This window comes from Setaria italica, chromosome III (assembly GCF_000263155.2).
Source record: "Setaria italica strain Yugu1 chromosome III, Setaria_italica_v2.0, whole genome shotgun sequence".
Taxonomy (NCBI): Eukaryota; Viridiplantae; Streptophyta; class Magnoliopsida; order Poales; family Poaceae; genus Setaria; species Setaria italica.
The window spans coordinates 5,455,535-5,473,141 of NC_028452.1; the positions used below are offsets into that span (position 1 = coordinate 5,455,535).

Consider the following 17,607-nt stretch of genomic DNA (forward strand, 5'->3'; position numbering starts at 1 on the left):
CTTGTTTAGGGTGTTGTATATTGCGCCCTGCGCTTAGGTGCTGTTTGATGTTGAGGATTTGGTCCTCTGTTGTTGTTCTATGAGGTCTTGGCCTAACGATCTAGGGATCCCTGCTCTTCTTTATATACTCCAAGAGGTGGGATTACTAGTCGGTTATAAGGTAGGAGTCCTATTAGAATTACAGAGTATGAGTCCTATTAGGATTACAAAGGAATCCTAGTAGGAGTCCGTCTTTTTCCTTCCTTACGGGTACTGGGGATCTATCCCCGACAGTTACCCAAGTGGTAGATTTATAGACGTGGGAGATCGCAAGATTAAGAACTCAAATGGTAACACAGGCAAGGTTTAGACAGGTTCGGACCTCCTAAGAGTAATACCCTACGTCCTGTATTCTCATGGATTGTATTGCTGATCGCAGGTGCGAAGAGTTAACGTGAAGTTGGGTTGTGGTACCCTCAGGGAGCATCCCTAGCCGCCTTATATAGGCTGACGACCTAGGGTTACAATCGGATAGAATTTAATCCTAGTCGGTCGTTACATGGAAAGCAATTTGAATTGGACTATAACAAGTATCCCGCCATATCCGGGCAGAATCTATTCGCCCGGCCTTCGAGCTTGTGCTCCACGCGTCTTCATGCCATTGGCCCACACAGCATGGTCGGGCGAGCCCACCTATCAGGACCGACCAATATCCTGGTCGGTGGGGACCCGTGGGTACCCTTATCCCTCAAGCCCCTGAGCAATGTGGAGTCAAACAGGAGCCTAACGGATGCGCAACGAAGCTTGTAATGTACTCGAGTGAAGTTGCGGAGTCATCATAGTGATGGAGAGGCTGTGCGATGCTCAAAAAAGAAAGAAAAATTGAAGCTTCCACATGTGTATGACCAAATGCGCATGGCTATGCGACTACCAAGCTCCGGGATGTCTGGCATCCTATAGCTCGAAGGGAAACACATGGAGGGCGTCGCAAGACGCACTCCATATGGAGTAGCTCCCGAGCATTGAAGCGATTAAAGTAATCGATCTAATGGTCAAGAATATGATGTATTATTTTTATCATGAAAAGGATCTAAATATAGCGCCCAGCTCCCGACCGCAAGGACTGGCGGAGCCAAGGAGCGGGGACTAGCGGAGGAGGCACGTCGTGAGACTTAACGGGAAACCCGCGGATTCCGTCCATCGCTTGCGCTATAACAGGGGACCCGCAGATTTTGTCGCTAGGTTTACGCCGTCAATGCCTTCAAAAGCTGAAGAGGCGCGGTTTCCATTTTCATTTCCACTCTCCCACTCTCAAACACTGCGGAGGTCCGCCGGAGGAAGCGAAAAGAGCCAACCCTACCACCGCTAGCACCTCTGTACCCAAAGTTCCGAGTGAAGAAGAGCACAATGTAAGTATCTTCATGATGTTGTTTGTTGTTGAAAGCTTGTCTGTATGCTGTGTCGCTTTATCTCTATGTCCCGCCATCTGAGCAGAAGGGCGGTGATGGAGGATGAGCCAAACCTGCAGGATGCTGGTGTCAAGACCCAGGCAGAGGGTCGGACATCTGATGCACCCCAGGGGGCTACATCGACATTTGCTACTTAGGGCGGTGATGAAAGTGGCCTAGTAACGGAGCCTGAGAGGCCCGAGCAGCAGTCACCCTTGCGCCAAGACGTTGCCGAAGATGCTAAAGTTGCCGCACCCGATGACACGGATGCCAACATCGAGGACCAGATGGGGGAAGACCCCAGGGAGGCGCTGGTTGATTCTGGGGCGGCGGGCCATGAGGCCAACGTCAACGCTCATGAAGAAGACGATCCCTCCACGTTGGACTTCTCCGGGACGGTTCTGGCGCAGGAAGCTGCCTTGGACTTCTCTGGGACGGTTTCGGCGCAGGAAGCTGCCGAGGACAAGAGAGACCTTGACGAGCTGAAGCAGGCTTCCGGCAGGGTCGCTAAGTTGTTATACGTAAGTTAGCCGACCTGATTTGATGTTAATCGTCATTCCTAGTTTCCTTCTCTGATTAGTTGGGATGATTCTTGATTAGTTGGGATGATTCTTGCCTAGAATCTAGCCAAGCGCGCGCACAAGAGGGTGGACACCATCCACCGCACCAAGGAGTATCGTCTCAAGGCCGAGCGCCTGGAGGCCGAGCTCAGGAAGACCACAGGTGTTGGTTGCGTCATTGTAGTTGGAATTGATTGCACCATGGGAGTTGGTTCCATCACCCTTTCATTAACTGATGATCTTGCTTCATCAATAAATGAGACTTGTTCTTCACCACCATTTCCAATATCAAGAAAACCTAATTGGTTAGAGTGGAGGAGTTACCTTCCCGGAGCAATTTCCCTTCTTTTCCTCCTTCAAATCCGGTGAAGGATGGAGTGGATCTAGAGAGGAGGAGTGGGGGCGGCGCCATGGTAGTGAGAGAGCTCGGGTTAGGGCTGGAAGGGGAAAGGAGGAAGTGAGGAGGAAGGGGGCCGACGGGCCCGCTATGTAATGGGTTGAGTCGCACCACACTGCCTGGCGCGACTGAGTCGCACCAAAGCATGTGGCGCGACTCAGCTGGCCAGCTCGGCTACCTCGCGCGCGCCGCGCCAGCATGGACGGCCGGTCGCGTCACATGCTTTGGCGCGATCAAAAGAGCTATTTCTTGGAATTTTAGTTTGACCTAATCTGTTTTTAAAATTTTAGATTAAAAGGTTAAAATAAAAAAATTTCCGGTTGCAAGAGGATGCGCTCCCGCGGCGTCTCAACGCCTCCGCCTGCGTCGTCGGAGTTCTGGCCGGGGTTCATGGCGGCGCGGCGTCCTGTGCGATAGGGTTTGGGGAGATCTGGGAGGGGGATTGGGATCTGGGAGATACGTGCGGGCGTCCTGTGCGCTCAAATAGGGATAGGGGTATTGAGCATTCTTAACTGAAATTTGAAATTCATTAAAAATAGAATTGGTTCTCACTGCTTCTCAGTACAAAATTGTTTTCTTAAAGTTTGAATCTCCCAAATTAAATTTTGAAGTTTTAATCAATTTCAACCACCCATAGTGTTTGCGCCGGCAGTCAGCAAACATCAGTTGCACACAAGCGCTCTCTCAGCTCATTGCCAGGCACTCAACAAGATCAGTGAACCACGAAGCTGGGGAATTGGATACACAAAACCTTCATTTGGCATTTGACGTGGAAATGTACAATCACAAACCGGTTGCAGACTACACTCAACCAGGGACAATTTGAATTGCCATGGAATAGACGTGGACCTCACCACTGTTGAAGCCTGCTTCAAAACATCACTGACGAGTAATTCTCCCTTACTTTCGCCCTGCTCTATGTTACAGGCGATGGACTATCCCCCATCAAGGTATGATCATCAAATGGTTACCTCCGTACAGCCTTGATGAAGAGCATGTAGTAACATCGAACCTGAACTGGTTGATGACTTGATGTATGTGGGGCCAGGTTAAACCATCATCGGTGCGGGTCAATACGATAGTTCATGGCCGCGCAGTGATATGTACTTCTTAATCCAGATAGCTATATCCTCAGCACAAGCCTGAGCCTGAGGCGTCTTCAGCAGGACGTCTAGCGTGGCAAACTCATGGACTGCATCCTTGTACTCAAGAACAGGGGCATCCACGTTTACCTTGCGGAGCTCCTCCGAGTATGCAATTGCACGATCCTTCATCCAGTCAAGCTCTGCAACGACTGTCAGGGTCGGAGGCATAAGCTTCAACGGAGGGCCTCTTCCAGGCACAAGAGGGTTTGCAGCTGGGTGGTCCAAGCTGAATTCACCCTCAGGGAAGAAGAGTTTCCAGGCCAGTAAACACGATGACTTGTCATAGAAATAGGAGTTTGCCAGCTTCAGTTCTGATCGAGTGGGTGCGCTTCCCATGAAGAATGGATACATCAGAACTTGCGCAACAACTCTCACAGGGTCCAGGAGTTTCCCAGCCTCAACAGCTTTTCGGGCCACATAGTCGGCAATATTTGCTCCACAACTGACACCAAGGAGAACACACCTGTTACCATAAAGGGGCATACATGTTAATTACTAGCATAGTAGCATCAGCTGCTGAAGTAGTTTAAAAAGATGACATACAAGGACACCTGATCGCAGCAACATCTATTAGTAGGGACATGTAAAATGGAAACTCACGTGTGGATAATTGGATGAGGGATGGATGCATTAGATTGCAGAGACTACAGAAGAATACAGGATGAAGAACTCGAGACAGAATTGACCTCACATGCAGTCAGCCAAAGTAAACAAGAAATTGAATCTGATGTATATAATTTGTCTTGATGCTAAATATAGGGACTAGTCTGTTGAAGCTTTTCTTTCCATGAATTAATTGGCTGACAACGAATTTTTTCCTTCAGCTTGCTGAGTGATTTTTCCCTTCTAAAAAAGTAGGGTTCATCCATTCATGTATACCTTTGTCAAAGTCATGAGCAGAATAAAATATAACATACATTAGAATAACAGAATGAAATAGTCACTGCTAACAGGTTTTGGTTGCCGACCATAATGAACTAGTTCAATTCTTTCCCAGGAAAGGGTATTTGCTCAAAAGAGTAACATTATGGCATTTTAACATAAAACAAGCTGATATTATGGCCCGTGGACTCAGAAGGATTAGTATTAGTTTGGCATTGTCAGAATCATGTTCAATTAGAATGTTAGGCAAATTGTGATCTCAACAGCACAATTGGATAAAATAAACTGAGAACAAACTGAACTAACAATGCTTATGTCCCAAAAACAAAGGGTACTACCAATCATATAAAAACTGATTATGCACAGTAGTTACTTGTATAGCATTTTACCAACTGTCCAAAGTGTACTGGTCTATTTATGCATGGTTCTAGGTACAGAGTGCAGACAAAGCCATGAGACAGAAATTACTTCTGGTCTACAGCCTCGTGCGTGCCCCATGTACTGTATATATTGGCACCATGTCCTACAATGGAATAGCATTAGCTGTTCCCCACTGGATCTAACATTCATGGCATTATGTTTCCTAACTAAAAAAAATATGGCATTACCAGAAGAACTTTACACTACGGTATTATGTTTCCTAACTAAAAAAATATGTTGCAAAAAAAAAATCCAAGCATAAAAAAAAACAGGAATGTGACAATATAGACACAGAAAATACATGACAAAGTTAATAATGCAGTCACAAGGTTAGAAAAGGGGTCGAATAAATCGTATATCAGCGTGCACCACACAGTTTACCCTTCTCAGTTCTCATTCTTCTCAATAGTGTTTATTCCTGCCCTACATCCCTTCCTTCTCCCTCTGTTTCGTCTAGCTCCAGTGTATTATTTTCCTCTGACACATCCAACTCCTATTTCTCCCTTCTCTCATATCAAACCACATGTCACCTGCCAAGGGCCCACTCCTTTTCCTTTCCCTCCGGATCTCTACAAGAGCAGTGGCCATATCGAAACCTAATGGATTTCCTACAACTCTACCGCGTCCATGTTCTTTGGCTAACACTCTCGTTGGTATTGTTGCACGAACATCAATTGCGTCCAAGATTGAAACCACCTTAGCCAGACTGTATCTGAAATGATCCTGAAACTCTGTGGCATTAATGTGGGAAAATATTTGAACGTGTGCATCACAGTGATTGAACTGCTGTGTTATTAGTTATAACGATTTCAAATGCATATATCTGGAACAATCAAATTTTCACATTACAACACGATTTGAAATGTAAAACTTTAACAAGACCAACTCGTTACGATCTGGAAATAAATCAATACTAGTTTAAAGAACAATTTTTAATTTGGTCAGGATCATTCATAAGTTTGTATTGTTCATACTTCATACCTACATTCAGATGAACCACACATCTTATTATATTCAATCATAGATGAGTTGGCCATGTGATTGATGTCAATTGTCTACACTCTAGAATCCAACAAGAATACAGCACTATGCAATCTTCTTAATATAAGATACGCAATTCTCCTGCGTGTTCGAGAAAAAAAATACAGCACTATGCAATTGAGTTGGACATGTTCAACTAATTCAGACAAAAAAATGGAAAGGCTGGCTGAGAGTGCCATGCCAACTTGATCCTAGTATCAGAACAGAAGCTTAGATATATATCAAAACAAGCAGATCCATGCATTCATTGCTCCATCAAGAGACAAGGCATTTCCTGAAGTTGATCGCACGCATTGAAGGTTCTCAAATGCAACTCCACACAAAAGGAGATAAACTATGTTGCGCCCACCCATTCATTGGACACAGTCAACATCATCACCAACCAGGCTACCAAACGCAAAAGCATCAATCAGTAAGGCATAGAACTAACAAATCCTGCAATGCTTAGGACGAACACTCGATTCTCAGAAACCAATCACTGTATTTCTATACTCTTGCCAAAATCATGAAAAACAATGAACTGATGAGGATCCATGAAAGATGAAACCGCACCTGGACGGATCGGCGTGCGCGGCGAGCCACGGTTCGACCATCGCGGCGCCGAACGAGTCGGCGCCGGTCCCCTTGCCCATCATTGTCCGCCCGCACGCGGCAAGGTTGGCCTGCTTGGCGATCCATCGCAGCACGGCGATCCCGTCCTCGAACGCCGCGGGGTACCTGCTCTCGGGAGCGAGGCGGTACCCGACGGCCACGACGATGGCGTCGCAGAGGCGGGCCACGCGGCGGCAGAATGCGTCGTTAGCGGCGCTGTCCGCGGCGCCCGTCACGAATGCGCCCCCGTGGAACTGCACGATCACCGGCAGCTTCCCTCCTCGCGGCGGACCGCGCGGCGCCAGCGGTCGGGAGGTACCCGCCGTAGTCGCGCGGTGTGGACGCGGGCGCGGGCGCGGGCGAGACGCCGACGGCGTGGAAGCTGGCGCTGGCGCGTCGGGAGAGCTGATCCTGGCCCGGCGCGGGGTCGCGCTGGGGGAATGAGTTCCGGCGGAGGGGATGAGGAACAGGGGAGGCGGCGGCGGCGTGGTGGTTGGGGTTGGGGAGGAAGAGGCGGAGGTGGAGGGAGGAGAGGGGGTCCGGGTGGAGGTCCTTGGTGGCGACGCCGTCGGGGGAGGCGGGCGAGAAGGACGGGTTGGAGGGCGGCGAGGGGCGCTGGTCGGCGGGGCGGGAAGAGACGCCGAACGGCGCCGCGGTGGGGGCGGGCACGGGCGCAGGGGCGGAGAGGGAGGAGAGGCGGCGGCGGAGGAGGAGCTTGAAGAGGAGGCTGTGGAGCTGGACGGCGACGGGGGGCATGGCCGTCGGCGGCTCGCCGAGGAAGGAAGGGAGGGTGGTGGTGGTGGGCCAGATCAGTGATGAGTGTCAGGGGGAGGCCATGCTGCCATGGATGGCTGGCAGGAGGGGAGGTGGCATTTGCTTTGGAGTTTGGAGGGTGGCTTGGCTTTCTTTTGCTTTTTCTTTCTGTCCTTTTTTGGGATTTGGTGTGTGCTTAGGTGTGTTGATAGGGATGATTAGCTAGGCAGGATAGAGGAGTAGGAGTACATAATACCTCGCTTGCTCACTTGGTGTACTAGTGAGTGTACCAAAGAAGAGGGCATTGCACTCGTGGTTTTCTTTGGATGAACGCAGCATTTTTTAGTTAAAGTTGGGTAAAATAGTGTCTTTTAAAAAAATTGAAACAATATTATTATAAAGGCTAGTTAGAGGTCATCTCCTTAAGTATGGAAGAAGATGGACTTCAGAAAGAAAGAATATAAAGAGTTTGAAAGCTAAGTGATAAAATAGTTTATTTGGATTTTGAGTTTCTGCAATACATATATGGAGGAACCATTAGCATGCATAGGATACAAGCAACCATGGTTCCTTTAAGAGATCATGGCATCTTTTGTTCACAGAGCTGGCAATTAGGCCATGTCATTTCTCGGCCTCTCTACCGCACAAATTTTGACATGATACGACATGAAAAATTTTGGACCGTACTATACCTACGATTTTGACAAATAATAGATACGGCATGACATGACAACACAATATCTTGATGAGTCCATGTCCTCTAGCTTTTATCATTCCTCTGTGTTTATTTCTTCTCTTCTTATTATAAGTTGTGGATGCACGCACGAATTGTACGTGGTGGTTAATGTCAGGATGTAGTGACATTTTATTACGGCTAGACCTTGGACTGGTATGACGTGATGAAGATAGCGTGCCGACTAAGCATGATATGATGTGGCACAAGAAGGCTGGATCATGCCGGAACAACACAACCCACTTTTCACCTCTGCCATTTTCGTGCAAGTCTTTCTTGACTTTGAAGATCTTGCGATTTGGTTCTTCCAATTATCATACAATAAAACCAACTTTTGCACTCTCTACAAATCATTTTCTTCGCCGCATGTTGGCCGGACAAACATAGTTGAAAATTTTGTCGGTTAGCCAAGATGCCCATAGTTTTCTCATTCAATCACACAGTAAACCGAACATGGCACACAAAAGGAAAAAAATCAAGCAGAGATCATCTGGGTCTCAGGTTTATTATTGCACAAAAGGCAACAAATTTCTTGGGGCTGGCATCCACTCTTCTAATCTATGCCAGATTGTTTGAGCAAATTGTTTTGGACAAGAGTCACACGAAGAGCTCACATTTATCATCTGACCATAATTTTATTGTAGTAGCTATGCAAGTTTACTTTGACTTGATGTAATAACTTATGGATGAAAAAAGTGCAAGTGCTTTGCTTGACAATAAATATGATTTCTGCAAGAGTTTTCATGTATGTTATTATTAGAGTTTTACATCTTGTGCTTCGTCAGATTAAAGCTAACTTCTTCTCAAAGAAGATTTGCACGACTTATCTTCAACCACCAAATGTAAAAGATAATTAAACCTGCGATTCTGCCAAGAAAAGCATGGCACATGACCATTCAGGAAAGGGAGCAGGGACCTTGCATGGCACAGGCACAGGCAGGCATATGACAGGGACTCCTCTGGGTAGCTTTCACAGGGGCTCCTGTGCGCTTTGCGGTGGTTCAATGGTCATCAGACAGCACGACGCTACTCTGAGTACACCCTGGATGCTGCCACATGATCTTGTCCGAGAGGGCAGTGGGCGTTGGTAGGATACCATAAACTACCGTATAACTGAATTATTAAATTTGCACGTCGATTAAGCCTGTACTGCCCACTCCATTATTCCACTTCCTTCAGTGTTTAACTACTACCAAGTATATTTCGATGTTGGGCCCTGTCACCGACGAGACGGCGCGTGTCGGGGAATCGTGGGCCCGTTGGCCCACTGCCCACCAGCAGCGTTGGGGAATGGGGAGCACGGAGGCGCCCACATATAGGATGGGCCAGGCACTTTGATACTTTCTGATTTACTATTATTGAAATAAATAATGACTTCATTTGTGTTTTTGGGAACCTTTTGGTTGTTGTAGAAAACTAGGGTGTGTCTGAACAAACAAATCGAAAAAAAGGGGCGCTGTTTGTCTGGTTCTGTGATTTTCTAGGAAGCAAAGTATATTAACCTTTTTTTTTCTTCTTGATATGGGCGAAATTTAGTGAATTTTACGTAAATTGAGAAGCGATATAGCGAGCTTTAAAAGAAGTTAACATTTATACATAAATTAGTGCAAGAACAAGTGTACATATGGTGATCGATCACCACTGAGTTGCCATGTTTCGACACCATGATCAGCTGTTGCAGTTTGGCTCCTGCTGATGCCGCCAAGACTGGATCACATCCTACTGCAGCGAGGACCAGGCACCGTGTCTTCAATCCTGACGCCGCTCATTCCGAAGCAAGAGAACAGAGTATGCATATGCATGTACTGAACAAATCTATTGGACAAGAGGATCTTTCAATCTTATCCTCTTAATGAAAAACGTGTCAAGGCACAGTCGAGAAAAAAAGATCTTTCAACCCCACGGAGTATAAGATACTCCATATGACAAATGAGGAGATGATGAACTGGTATGGAACTGGGAGGCTGATCTCTGATGCATATGCATCTCTGGTATAGTACAAGTACACACATGACTTCTGGAGAAAACTTGAAAATTACTCCTATTAACGTACGACTGATGAACCGGCCGCTCACCTGCTAATAGAGCTGGTACATAAGAGTACAATATTGATGGACGGGGATAGCATAAATAGTGCACGATTGGAGACGGGGAGGGGTAGTATTCATTTTCCATAAAAAAAAGAAGCTCTGTGTGTTTCAAACCTCTCTACAACCAATTCTTCGAGCACCTGATGATACACACTGTGATTCAAGCTTTGGTCCCCTTCTTCAATTATAGGAAGGAAGAACTCGAGCCGTCAATAGACAGATTTTAGCTTATTTTTCTACAGAATTGATCTGGTTTAGGACTTATTGAGTTCTACTGATATGGTGAGCATTATTGAGAATGACAGAATGATGAGTATACCACCAAGGCAACGTGATCTGAATTTATTTGACAGAGTAAAGCTTCAATTCTTTTTTTTTTCCTTGCAAGACACGGACACAGACGCTCACGTGTACGCACTTACACTCACTCTATGAATAAATGCACGCAAACCCCACCCTATTAGCTCCTCCAAGAGACTGAGCTGTTAGATCTTAAGATTGACAAAGTCACACTATTGTCTCGCTATCAACAAGTATGTTAGTCAATCACTGAATGAAAGAATCACATTGTTTATAAATTTCGGAATAAATCTAGAAAAATTGTAAGCACCGATACCGAGTCAAGGACTCAAACTGGGATGGGTAGATTTCACTACAAGAAACCTTATTGTGCCTCTAGTTGAAGATAGGAATGCAAGTTAGATGCAAGCAGAAGCCGTCTCAACAATAAAACACAAGATACTGTCATTGCATCCATTATCTTCTGGAGCATTTGCTGGTTGTTAGAAAACAAATGCCAGTTATCCTAATCAACAATGATTGACAAAAACGAACATCTCTAAGAACAACATGAAGTTATTAAGACGAGGCGGCTCAATGCAAGAAAGAGATTGCAATATTAATTCAAGGTAGATGCAATTATGCAACCCAAAATGAAAACTGATATAGCCTCACAAAAATTTTAAAATTGTGATAGAGATTGTATTCATCAGTAGAAGTACACACGACCTGAAGGAAGCATGAAAACTATTATCATCGAGTGAACATGCTCCCTTGTATATATAATAGAGCTGGTATAGATAATAAAGGAGTACAATATTGATGGAAGGATTTCTGACTGAAACGAATCAGCTGACATGTGTGAGCTCTCCCACTCCTTCAGTGATGATGTCACCATCGCTAAGTTATTTCTAAGCAAAACCCCAGCCACACCATTTTCTGTATCATACCAGAAAAGCAGCATCGCCGCCCTAGTATATAACTGTAATACTCCATCCATCCTAAATTACTATTCGTTTTGGCTTTTCTAAATCCATAGTTTTTAATACGCACCTAGATATATAGCAAAAGTTATAGCTTTAAAAAAGCCAAAATAAATAGTATTTTGGGATGGAGGGAGTACCAAATTTTAGATTAGTAGCCTACTTCACCGTAATTACTCCTGTTCTCCAGTGCTTGCTACAATACCTATGATTCTTAATTAATCGAAAACGATGTTGGCCCTTGTCACCGACGACGATGACAACTTGACAAGCCATGCCAGCAGCGCTGGGGACTGGGGAGCACACGGAGGCGGGGACGACACCTTTATTTGGTTCTTTCTTATTTCAGCTGAAATAACGACTTCATTCGTGCTTTTTTTTTCATTTTCCATGATTTTGTAGGACGCAAGGGATATGAAATTTGCATCGACCGATTTTGCCATGTCACAGTGTCACACCAGGCACAACAAAAGTAAAATCAGGACTCGGCACGTGCTCACGCGCAGCTCGTGCAGTTTCGATCATGCCTGTTGAAGCTGCAGCAGCAAGCACTAGGTACAATGTCTTTCTTCCTGACACCGCTCATTCTCAAGCAAAAGAACGTCATACATGAAATCTAATGGATAGGAATTTCATCATCGAGGTCTGATAAGCTAGCTAGCCGGTTGAAAATCTCAAACAAAACAAGAGCATTTGGCTGATAGAATGGTAGGTACTACGGATCCTAGCTACTGTCCCACGGGCCACGGATATATACGAGCTAAATATATAGATGTGAAGAAAAAGTATGGAGGCTCGCAACAGTGTATATATAGAGAGGATCAGGACATATTTCATTATTATTAGCAGCAGGACATCACATGACATGTTGTGAAGGAAACATGAGAAGTATTGAGGGGAGGAGCTAGGGTAGAATAAGATGATCAAAGGGGGTAATTTTGTCACTCATCCGCAGGACATTTTGTTTCTCTATCTTTTTCCCCCTGAAGAACATGGTGACACTGACATATGGCTGCTTAGGAGGCAAAGCCATCATATCAGTGCCACCTCATGTCAAAACAGGGATAGAAATCATTGAGGGAGGAACTAATACTAAATGGCATTGAGAGTAACCGAGTTAGAGGAGGCTTGATAATTACATATATGGTATAGTGTAGTTAAAGACAAACCATACTTTTGTGATATCCAAGGGAAACGAATTATACCTTTTCCTTCTTAGGGTAAAAGTCTTATATACATGGAGATGTGCAATTTCTCCCTTGGAATCTTTTGATACTCTAAAGTTGCTGTGATTCGTTTGATCCACACTTGTATAAATAATAAAATCGACATCGGCTACAATCATTAGTTCATTACAAACATGGCATTTTATCGAGACTGAGCACTAGTATCACCATCTTTTACCCTGAACATGTTTGCATTGCCTTTTCTGTTTTGAGTTGTGACATCAACCACAGCAAGACAATATTATCAATACTAACTCCTGTGTCCTTAGTCCTTACACAAGGTCCTTATCTCTGATTTAGTACTATTATGCAGTGGGTGTGCGATCTCTCGTGGACGTCTCTGATTTAGGTACCTCATGGCTTTTATCAATTATTGTTCCATTTCAGTCCATAAGTCTGACGGTGCAGGATTCATGATCTTGGTGCAACAAGGATCAGGTGCCATGTCTTAGTTCCTGATGTCACTCATTCCGAAATTGTCATATGAATCTGATGGATGTGGCTTCATCATTGATGCCGAATGCACCAATAGGATGAGACTCACAGGAGAGCAAGGCTAGTGGCTGATTAATAGTGTCACCGATGCCTGCTACTGATCTCTCTCTATATCCCATGGGCATATATACACTCGCAAGGAAATTAAAAGAAGAGAGAAACCAATGTGGGACTGAAGGGATGTTAATTAGCAGATGGAGATGTGTATATATATAAGATATCGACCATATTATCCGAAAAAAACTGAACACATGAATGAACGAGAGGTACGATTAACGAGTGAATAATCCGACTTAGCACGGTGTATGCAATAGTCCTTTGCCTGATCATAAATACCAGTTAAGTTCTTATGTGTGGTTGTTGAAGTTTTACATCTATAGTACTTGGTCAGATCAAATCTAGTTCACCACTTCTCTTCCAATACCCAACCTATATAAGCAGATAAACATAAACGTGCGAAGAAAAAATGTAAAACTAAGAGTCGTCACCATCCAAGAAAGAGACCTCGCGCAGGCACTTGATAGTGTCGCCTCTAGGTAGCTTTCACCTGTGCACTCTGAGTTACGGTGGCTCTGATCAGGCGGTGGCGCGGTGCCGTGTCTTTGCTCCCAATGCCACGTAACTCATTCCGAAACTGTCATATATGAATCTAATGGATGCGACTTCCTCATTGAGGCAATGCATTAACTGGATGAGACTCACTGCGGTGAAAAAATCAATAGTGTGAACTACATACGCCTACTACTAATCCTTGTATCCTGTCACTGTATATATATACTTTTGATAGGATATACTTTTTTATATCCTTCTATGTATCCTGAAAGTCTGAAAGGGTTCATAGCGCGCAGATGGACATAACTGCGGACTGATTCCACTGACTGGCACCGAGCCACAGAACATAACCCTTGCTCATAACAAGAGTACAATAAGCTTCTTGTGAGTCTGCTGGTATCTGCCATGTCAATACAAGGCACCGCACAGTGTCCCTCCCATATAGCGTGCCGGCCTTTGGTTGTGGCGTGGTTATGATCAGTACTTGGTAGTGACAGCACCGTCAGCTGATGTAGTTTTGGCTCCTGTTGAGATGCTGCAAAACTTCGTGAAGACGCCACTGCAGCTAGCGAGGACCAAGCACCGTGTCTTCATTCCTGACGCCGCTCATTCTGAAGCAAAATCTAATGTAGACTGATTATTTTTTTTAGATTAAAATGTAGACTGATTATTGGGTGATTGACAATGTATAAATGAGAGATGAACTGGTATGGAACTGGGAGGCTGATGCTTGGCAAAGGGAGCTGTATATATAGATAGAGTGTATATATATTCATGAGTACAAGCACACATGACGACTTGTGAAGGAAACATGCATGAAAATTATTAATGAGTGAACCTGCTCACCTAATAGAGCTGGTAGATAAGAATACAATATTGATGAAAGATACGGACCATTAGATTATGATCCGACCCGATATATCGATATGATGATGTACGGTATATGCAATGGTCCTTTGTCTGACCATAAATACAATTCTCTCTGGAAGTTCCCATGTGTGGTTGTTAGAGGTTTACATCCAGTACTTGCTAGGATTAAATATATACACATTACTATTTTTCTTCACGGGTCATGCTACTGCAGCAAGTATCACATTTAGGTCCTAATGGGCATGTCATATGAACCTAATGACACTGGTTTCATCCTCGAGGCCCAATGCATCGACAGGATGAGACTCACGAGGGAGCAATATTGTGATGGGCTTCTGATGCTGCATCGTAGCAGAATATTTGTGCTACCGCAGCAAGGTCCAGGTACCGTGCCTTTCTTCCTGATGCAGCTCATTCTCGAGCAAATGGACAGTGCATGTGCATGCGTGAGCCACATAAATCTCAATGCAATTGACAAGGGCTTCATCGTATAGGAGGGGCAGATTAGGCAATTGAGAATCTCAACAGAACAAGATTATTGGGTTAGTTATTGGAGATGTGCCTTCTACTGAAACAACCTTCTACCATATAGGATGAACCGGCATGGAACTGATGAGGGACTGTGAGAGCAAATGGAGGTGTGTAGTGTATGTATGTATGTATGTATGTATGTATAGATGTAGATTATTATTAGCAGGACGCCAGGTCACATGACATGTGAAGGAAAACATGAAAATATTAATGAGTGAACCACTCATCACTCAATGCAAATAGAGGCCAGAGGCGACAGTTATAAATTAAAGGACGGTGCAGTATCAAAAATTCATGTGAAGGGTACCGCAGAGTTTGAGTTCATATGTGGGAGATAGGGAAGGGTGGGCTACACCAAAATTTGATATGGTCGTAAACTGGCTATGCTTTGGATAACAGATAAATAAACCTGTACGTAAAGTTTAAACTTTGTTATACCACTGTACAAATACATGCGCAAGCGTGTCGCATCAGTTCAATGGATACACAGGTGCCAAAGGAACGTCCAGCAAAGAATCTCAACAAAACAAGATTACTGGCTTGTTGAGTATGTGCCTACTACTGATCTTTACGTCACATGGATGTACGCGATCTGAATATATAGCACAAATAAGAAAACGAATCAGTATGGCTATGGCATGGAAGAGGTGGACTCATAAGAAATGGAAAATTTTCCAATTTTATTAAGGTAGATAAGAGTATTTATTACCAGAGGACCCATGGCATGTGAAGGAAAAATGATAGTATTGATGTGTGAACCTGCTCACCAAATGAAGTTGGTAGAGTAGATAATTAAAACGGGTCAGATACTCAGATGCCTTAGATGAGCTTTGCCGTGATTCTTTCGTGCATGATGAAAGCAAAGGCCACATCGACAAGATTCTTTTGTGCAATTTGAGGCGGATTAAATAATACTAGGAGTTTTGATGGTCATGTAGTGGAGAGATCGTCAACAGGAAAATTACATGCTCCAGGATATAAATGCATGTTTGTCATCAAATGGTCTGATGTTTACATGCATCTCCCAACAAATTAAAGAGATATTTGCATATATTAAGTGAAAAAATGTTTATCGTGCTATATCATCAGGGTCCTTTTGTTTTTAGAGGAATATCTTCAGGATCCTACACGTCAAAAGTAGGCACCTTCCAGAAGCTAATTTGCTTGTGGGATGGATTAGCTGCACAATCTGGATGGGCTGGCCGGCTCCAACCGCTGCACATATCGTAAAGTGTCACTCATTGATCAGGTTAAAGTTTGGCCGTCCAAGCTTCGTCTGCAGCATGGATCAAGCGATGCCATGTCCTTAGACTCCTAGTGATGCCACTCATTGCGAAATAAAGTGCCATATGAATCGATAGGATACAAGAGATGAAGATGATCATTGTGGAACTGAAAGGCTCGTTGTAACACGTCGGATTTTTCCCAAAACCCTGAGGCTATCAAAAGTATAAAAAAAACACAGGTTTAGAATTTATTGAAAATTTTGACAGGCATCCGAAACTTGTCAACCACAAGTAAACCACATGAATAACATATAAGCAATAAGTAAGCATCACAGCCCTTTCCTAGGATCAAAACAAAGACGAGATCAACCCCAAAACGTTCCACCATCAACTAACGATAAAGGAACCAACTTAACTAATTGCAGTTCTACTGAATGAATGGATTTAACTAAGAATAAGTATAATTAAACGTGTGTGCTCCGGATGAATGCTACTCCCACTTCCCATGCATGCTCGCGGTCATTTGGTACTAAAAAACAAATAAACACAAGCGTGAGTAGAAATACTCAGCAAGTACAATCAGAATTGGAAGGGAAACATAGTAATCCAGAAAATAGTGAACTATGGAATAACCATGAAACAGTAGTTTCCGTCTGAAACGGACACAATCTGAAACATCCTTAACATTTACCGGTAAAGCCGAGCAAGTGGGGCCAGCACTTACTCACAGGAACATGAATAAAAGAACCAAATTGCACATCTGGATCAACCGAAACATGAATGGAATATAAAGAAGTAACTTGAAACTTGAATCATGGATTGGGAATCAAATAATGGAACTTGAATAGCATGAACATGAACTTGGAACAACATAATCGAAAGGCACAAGAAAACATCCAAAGAGTAAGTGTATCAACACACAGGTTCATCATACATATTGGTAGTCAAACGGATTCGTTTTGATGAGCTCTACTCAACCACAGTGACCGATCATCCATCCAACTTACGGTTCAAAAGTCAACTTTTTGCCCCACTCATTGGCCTAGTCAACACTTTATATTTTACTAGCAGAAATGCCCGTGCATTGCTACGGGTCCTTACTTCCTCTCACGCTATTATTGGTGCATTATCCCTAGTAATCCTCTCTTTGCAAGTATAGTAGTAAAAGACATTTGTGGGTGGTTTGATGCCATCTGTTTATTACGTGGGACCCACATTGCACATTGAAATAAAAAAAATTCACCGCTTAACATCCACTCTATCCATTCATTCGATTTCCCCCGTAGTCATCGTCATCGAGCCAGTCGCTTCCTCTTCGTCCATCGGCGCCACCCGCATCTTGCCCCATCCTTGCCGTCGCCCAGGCGTTGCACATCTTGCCGTCCTTGCTGTCGCCTAGGCAAGTG

General features: G+C 44.3%; 1 protein-coding gene across 1 annotated transcript; it reads right to left on the reverse strand.

Annotated features, from left to right (window-relative positions):
* Positions 1–2,982: 2,982 nt before the first annotated feature.
* On the reverse strand, positions 2,983–7,369 carry LOC101770647 (probable carboxylesterase 16). The gene is given in 3 exon segments (XM_012844394.2): positions 2,983–3,992; positions 6,425–6,735; positions 6,737–7,369. Coding segments are annotated over 3 exon segments (1,332 nt in total). The 5' UTR covers positions 7,220–7,369; the 3' UTR covers positions 2,983–3,454.
* Between the last annotated feature and the right edge of the window lie 10,238 nt (positions 7,370–17,607).